The sequence below is a fragment of the Lipotes vexillifer genome, unplaced genomic scaffold (genome assembly GCF_000442215.2).
Source record: "Lipotes vexillifer unplaced genomic scaffold, Lipotes_vexillifer_v1.1 scaffold1359, whole genome shotgun sequence".
NCBI classification, from domain to species: Eukaryota; Metazoa; Chordata; class Mammalia; order Artiodactyla; family Lipotidae; genus Lipotes; species Lipotes vexillifer.
In genome coordinates, this window is record NW_006771596.1 from 1163996 (window position 1) to 1170943 (window position 6948).

The following is a 6948-nucleotide window of genomic DNA, read 5'->3' on the forward strand; positions in this document are numbered from 1 at the left end:
GCCCCCCCCCCCCCCCAGTAATCTGGTCAGCTACCCACTCCAAATTTACTTCTGTTTAGTTTTACCTTGGGAACTTCAGCTTTTTGAGACATATCATTAGTTGTGGGGTGGGGTGTTTTTTTTTTTTTCTGGTAGGTTGTAGTCCTTTAGTCATAAAAATACTTAAAAAAATATATATTTATTTTTGGCTGTGTTGGCTCTTCATTGCTGTGCGCGGGCTTTCTCTAGTTGTAGTGAGTGGGGGCTACTCTTCGTTGCAATGTGCGGGCTTCTCATTGCAGTGGCTTCTCTTGTTGCGGAGCACGGGCTCTAGGTGTGCTTGCTTCAGGAGTTGTGGCACGCAGCCTCAGTAGTTTTGGCTCACAGGCTCTAGAGAACAGGCTCAGTAGTTGTGGCGCATGGGCTTAGTTGCTACACGGCGTGTGGGATCTTCCCAGACGAGGGCTCGAACCCTTGTCCCCTGCATTGGCAGGCGGATTCTTAACCACTGCGCCACCAGGGAAGTCCCATAAAAGTACTTTTGAAGTGTGCAAAGTTCTTTCATGTTTGTATCATAATTACAAAAAACATTGAGGGAGCAGAAGCGATTGCATCCTTCACTTTATGGCAAAGGAAACTGAACACAGATCAAGTGACACATTTAAGGCTCACACAGCAAGGAAGGGTCACTCTGCCTGTTTGCCCTGCAGGCTCAACCACCGTTTCTGTGTAATAATGGCAAAATACCTTTGTAGTTTAAGAGTACTCTGCACTGCCTCTCAATCCCTCAGTTTATGTTTGATGCGGCATCACAAGTGAAAGACATTGCATTCTCTTGAGATTCTCAGCCAGTAAGAGAAGATTGGTACTTGTGTTCTCCCTGTACATAATGTCTTTGTATCACTGCTAAAGCTAGAATAATGGATTAACAGCGATAGGTATGTAGCAAGCATTGTTTTCTTGATTCATCATGAAAATCTTAATGAGTCCAAAACTGAAAAAAAACAAAAAACAAAAAGTCTCTCAAGGTAAGTTTTTTAAAAATGGTTCTTAGGCAACACACAATGGTAACAATCATTTAATGATGCATATGCTTTTCCCTAAAAAACTCATGTCCTGAGAAATTGCCCAGGCTGTTTTTGCCTCTTTAATTACTCCTCTGCCTAGCCAGCATGAGGGTGGTAGACGTCAGGAGTCAGTTTATCTCCTCATCCTGTGAATGGGGAGGTGGCCTTGGGTAAGGTGGGTGCTGCCTGACTGGGGAATGTCCAGGCACAGATAAAGTTCTGTTTTATTTTCCTAAGGACAGAGCACTGAACCCTTAAAAAGAAATTTTGCTTTGGTTTTTGGGGGTTTTTTAATGTTATTTTTCTCAAATGTATAGATATATACTTGCATCTTGAAATTAATGGGTTACAGATAGTGTCACTTTGTGTACTTTATTGATAGGGATAGGCTCGTTTATGTTTCTTCTTAGACTTTTTTAAAAACAACTTTATTGAGGGGCTTCCCTGGTGGTCCAGTGGTTGGGACTCCACGCTTCCACTGCAAAGGGGCGCGGGTTCAATCCCTGGTTGGGGAACTAGGATCCTACATACCGCGCAGTGTGGCAAAAAAAATAAATAATAAAGTTTAGGTTTGGGCAAATCTGTTCATAAACATTTAAAAACAAAAAACTTTATTGTGGTATAATTCATATACCATACAATTCACCCATTTAAATTGTACAATTTAACATTTTACAGTATATCAGAAGGTTGTGAAACCATCAGCATTATCTATCAATAGTTTTAGAACATTTTCATTCCCCGCCCCCCCCCAAAAAAAAACAAAACCCATACCCATTAGTTGTCATGTCTTATCCTTGCTACCCCCAGTCCTGGGCTTTCTGTCTGTATCAATTTGCCTCTTTTGAACATCTTCATATAAATGAAGTCATACAACATGTGTTTTTTGTGTGTGAGGGACTGTTTTCACTTAAAAGTTTCAAAGTTCATCTATGTTGCAAGAGATATCAACATTTCATTCCTTTACATTGCCTAATACTATTACATGGTATGGCTATACCACATTCTGTATACCCATTGATCAGTTGATGGACATTTGAGTTGTTTCCACTTTTTGGCTCGTATAATGCTGCAGTGAACATCCGTGTACAAGGTCTTGTGTGGACGTATGTTTTTGTTTTTCTTGGTTGTATACCTAGGAGTGGAGTTGCTAAGTCATATGGTAATTCTATGTTTAACTTTTTAAGGAACTGCCAAACTGTTTTCCAAAGTGACTGCACCAGCTTACATTCCCACCAGAATTGTATGAGGGTTCTAAATTCTTCGTGTTCTCTCCAACACTTGCTTGTGTTGATTGTATCTAACCTAGTGGGCGTGAAGTGGTATCTTGTTGTGGTTTTGATTTGCATTTTTTTCCCTAATGACTAATGATGTTGAGTATCTTTTAATGTGCTTATTGGTCATTTGTGTGTCTTCTTTGGAAAAATGTCTGTTCGTATCCTTTGGCAATTTTTTAAAAATTAATTTTATTTATTTGGCTGCGTCGGGTACTAGTTGTGGCACGAGGGCTCCTAGTTGTGCTGCATGCGGGGTCTTCCCTGTGGCATGCAGGATCTTTAGTTGCGGCACGCAAACTCTTAGTTGCATCATGTGGGGTCTAGTTCCCTGACCAGGGATCGAACCCGGGCCCCCCGGCATTGGGAGCGTGGAGTCTTAACCACTGCGCCACCAGGGAAGTCACTTTTGGCAATGTTTTGATTGGGTTATTTTTATTTTCATTATTGAGTTGTAAGAGTTCTTATCAGCTCTATGATTTGCAGATATTCCTTTTACTCTTAGACTGTCTTCTCTTTTTTTATGGTGTCCTTTGAAGCACAAAAGTTTTTATTTTGATGAAGTCCAGTTTGTCTATTTTTTTTGTTGTTTGTCCTTCTGGTGTCCTAAGACATGTTGTTTTTGTCTCAAGGCTATGAAGATTTATTCCATTTTAACTTGGAAGTTATAAAACTCCTAAGAGTCTTACAGTTTTAGCTCTTACATTTAGGTCTTTGATCCATTTTGAGTTAATTTTGTATATGGTGTGAGACAGGGGTCCAAACTTCATTTTTTCACATGTGGATCTCCAGTTGCCCCAGCACCGCCTGTTGAAAAGACTATTCTTGCCCCGCTGAGAATTTTTGGACCCCTTGTCAAGTAGAAATATTGTTCTAAACCACAAGTCAGAACACTTGGACTTCTTGGACAACCCGAAGCTTTCATGAAAGTGTTTGAACAATTCAGTGTTTCTACCAAAAATGGTGCACTATTCATAATGTTGACTCTGGAATTGGAAGGATGGAATCTGAACCTACCAAAATCTGAAATGTATATACCTGCTGTCTGCTCTGTGGGTCCATCAGATCGTGGATAGAGAACAGCTGTTCCTGGTCTTCCCAGGGTGGAGGCCGGGGATGTTGAGCCATCTGCTGAAGGGCAGGTTTTCCGATGAGTCATCTTAAGGGAAGTTTGAAAATTGCTAGTAACAGTGCTCGGCAGCATTGAGCTATTTGTCAGATTCGGTGACTGTAGATAGCTAGGTAACGTGGTTTATAGTATCATATTGGAAGGACTGCATTGGGAAGAACGCATGAAACGGGCAGTTTTGTGCTTGTCAGTGTGGTGCCTGTTAATTGGGTATCGCAGCAACTGAATAATGACAGTTAATGGTGGTGACAATACTAATGGAGGTGATGATACTGCTGTGTTCTAGGAGAAAACCCCAACTCAGGGGCCATCGAGTGTTTCAGGCTGCCTAGATAATAATGACATTGGAGGAAAAAAATGAGTGTTTTCCTTTGGACCTGAATTTTTAAAAAATTAACGTGGAAAGCAGCAGTAGTAGTATTTTTGCCATCAGTGTCTTTCCTTGTCTGCCTGTTAGAGAAAATGGGAGTATAGTTGGAGGTAGGAAGAACTACTGAAGTTACTTAAGGTTAAAAAGAAAAGGAGTTAAGATTGCATTCCATAGCAAAATACAGGCTTGTTCATCTTTAATTTTTAAGGAGGAAGTTTTTGTTTGTTGTTCAGTTTGTTTTTAAAGTACCTGTTCTGCTTTTCCCTTTTGCTGACCTGTCTTTTCTGAGCAGGAGAACAGGCCAGACACTCTCTCTGTCAGTGTCCTTTATGCGTATTATGATCATATTTGGCTTAAGAGGAAGGGTTCTTATAAACTGTGTAGAGGATAGTTTATGTAACATTTATTTCTGGGTAATTCTCAGCATGTCTCAGAGCTTGGATTTCCTTCAGGCAGGAGTGGAGGTGGGGTGTAATTCCAACTTGACAGCCAGGGCACTTGCTTTAAGGCAGATTTAAGGGCAACCATGCGTTAGGCCAGCAGGCACCATATCTCAGGGCAGAGGGCTGTGGTGAGCCTCATCCCTGCCCTGGGGCTCCCTTCCCCTCCCATAGCCTCTTTCGCTTTGACTGGAAGGTGCTGGGATCTTTACGGGGAGAGGAACTGCACAGTGTCCTTATCCCTTCCTGACTGGGTCCCTTCCCGGAGGCATCTGGATTCTGACTCGTGCTTGGAAGTGGTTCAAGACCCCTCTGGGGATGGTCTAAACTCTTTCATGATCTGGTGGGTGCATCAGCTGCTTTTGTAAAATGGCTAGTGTAGATAGAGTTACATACTAGATTTAGTAAAATTACAATCCTCAAACTCAAGGTCCATTCAACCTTGGGGAAAACTTAAACTCAGAAAGGTGACCTACAAAACAGAAGAGCTAGCGCCTGCCTTCTAGGGAGTTGGTGGGGTTCGTGAAGAGTCCTAACATGTCAAGTTGATGACCACAGAGCGCCCCAAGGTAGGTAGACACTTGTGTAGTCACTGCTGCCCGTGCTTCCTCCCACAGAGCCCGCTCCCAGTCCCAGGAAACGGGGCTCAGGACCCCTGGCTGTCCAGCTGGTCCACCTCTCCTGCCAGACAAGACGATTCTTGCTCTTCCCCTGTGTTCTGCTCGCCTTTCCACCTCTCTGTCTTTCCTCCTCCTGATTCTTATATTTAGAATGCCTGCCGTTCAGCCTCTCCAGAGCGAAATCCTCCCTGTGCTCCGCGCCCTTCCCCAAGCTTTCCCAGCCGCCGGAAAGGAACACCTGGGAGGAGTGGCTTCTCCCATGGAATTGTGTTGGCATTTTCTGTGCCTCTCAAGAGCTCAGTGCTGTCACTGTAATTTTGAAAATTTTTTTTCGGCTGCTCAAAGATAAATTATTTGAGGGTGAGCAAAATATTTTTCCAGTGTCTCCATGCTCTGCAGAATACCGTGAGTCCAGCGGGTACTCGGTAGTCTCCGGATAGATTAGAAAGTATCTTTCTCATTTTACAATGATGTTAATCTAATCATTCATTAATCTTTGTTGCCTTTTCCTATAATTGTTTTATACAACGTATAAACTTATAGGGCATCACATATTTATCATGATATATCATATCCCTCAAACTAGATTGAAACTTGCAGGCGAAGACCATACCTCTGCAGCTGTGTTCTCTCCTCCCCATGTTGAGCACAGGCCCTGTACATAGGAGGGTGGTCAGTTTGACCTCCTCATGCTGTGTCGTGCTCTCTGAAGCAGGGCACGCGGCCACAATGCATTTACAGGGTCTTTCTCCCCCAGCCACAGTCTGTGAGGTTTTCCCCCAGTAGCCTTGGCTGCTACAATGCTCTTTCTAACTTTTCTTTCTTTTTTTGGTGCAGACAGTCGTGAGAGACTTCAGGACAAGAATGTTTCACTTAAGGACTTGTGCTGCTAAGTTGAGGCCGTTGACGGCTTCCCAGACTGTGAAGACATTTTCACAAAACAGACCAGCAGCAGCTAGGACGTTTGGGCAGATCCGGTGCTATACTGCCCCCGTTGCTGCGGAGCCCTTCCTCAGCGGGACTAGTTCGAACTATGTGGAGGAAATGTACTATGCTTGGTTGGAAAACCCCAAAAGTGTACACAAGGTAAGGCTCAGAGGAGCAGGTATCTTCGTGTGTTTGGAGTCTTGGCCGATGGTGGCTGGCTGTCCAGGTAAGTGCATGTGTTCTGAGGACCATCGAGAAGGAAGGCAGGCAGGTGGCTGGAAGCCCCACCAACCCGAGTTCTCTGCGTCAGCCCAGCTCGGCCGTCACACCAGGCCCAACTGGAACCGCCTTCTCTGGAGGGGTGTGTCCCTCTTTCCATGTGCGGCGCGCTCAAGGCCTTGCTCCCTGGAACAGCCAACGTGTTAAACCGGCAAGGATGTAGAGAGCACTTGCACCACTCCCAGGCTCTCACCAAGGGTGCTGCAGGATGGTGATGCTGCAGAAAGGAAGTCCACGGAAGGAGAGGCCCCGCAGGAAGCTCCTCTGTCCCACTGTCCTCGGAACACCTGAAAACCATTTCATGTGATTTCTGTATAAATGACATTTTAGATCAGTATGTTCACGTTTTTCTCTTGTATTTGAAAGTAAATTCTGTGAAGGCTTCCTTCTAATTTCTCTGTGTTAACCAGTGAGGCTCTTCCTTAGAGCCTCTCTCTTCACACGTTTACTTGATACAGAGCGTGCCTAGTGGGAGAACCTCTTCACAGCATTTTGGCCAGTGATATTTATGGGTTTTGATGACTGTTTCTTGGTTTTCAGGTCAGGCAGCTGGCCCAGCAGAAGCTGGTGGGTAGATCCCCGAGTTGCTCAGACTCCTTGTGCCCCATTGCGGGGTGTGTGAAGGAGACAGTATGTGCGCGGTGCTCAGGGTCTGCGCAGAGAAAGTGCCCACCGGAGGCTGGCTGTCGTCACTGTTGATCTGACTCTTTCCTTGTGAATTTTGGGGACTTGTTATCTAAAGGCAGCCTGCTTCCATTGGGCCCTTGAGTGTAAGCTTTACCCTTTTACCCTGAAGCACTAGTGACATTTAGTTTGGGTATGTTTGACTGCGGGAGCCACCAGCCCCGTTTCATCAGGAATGC

At 44.4% G+C, this 6948-nt stretch overlaps 1 protein-coding gene across 5 annotated transcripts in view; it reads left to right on the plus strand.

The window, feature by feature from the left end:
* Positions 1 to 6948, plus strand: part of OGDH (oxoglutarate dehydrogenase) — a 77948-nt gene that overhangs the window by 7891 nt on the left and 63109 nt on the right. For 2 of the 5 annotated variants that reach the window (XM_007447008.1, XM_007447009.1), the window contains exon 1: positions 5744 to 5965. In XM_007447008.1, the coding sequence (XP_007447070.1) occupies positions 5744 to 5965 (222 nt within the window). Of the gene's footprint in view, positions 1 to 5716; positions 5966 to 6948 lie in introns of those variants that run through there. The other 3 variants (XM_007447010.1, XM_007447011.1, XM_007447013.1) reach the window with 3 other exon arrangements.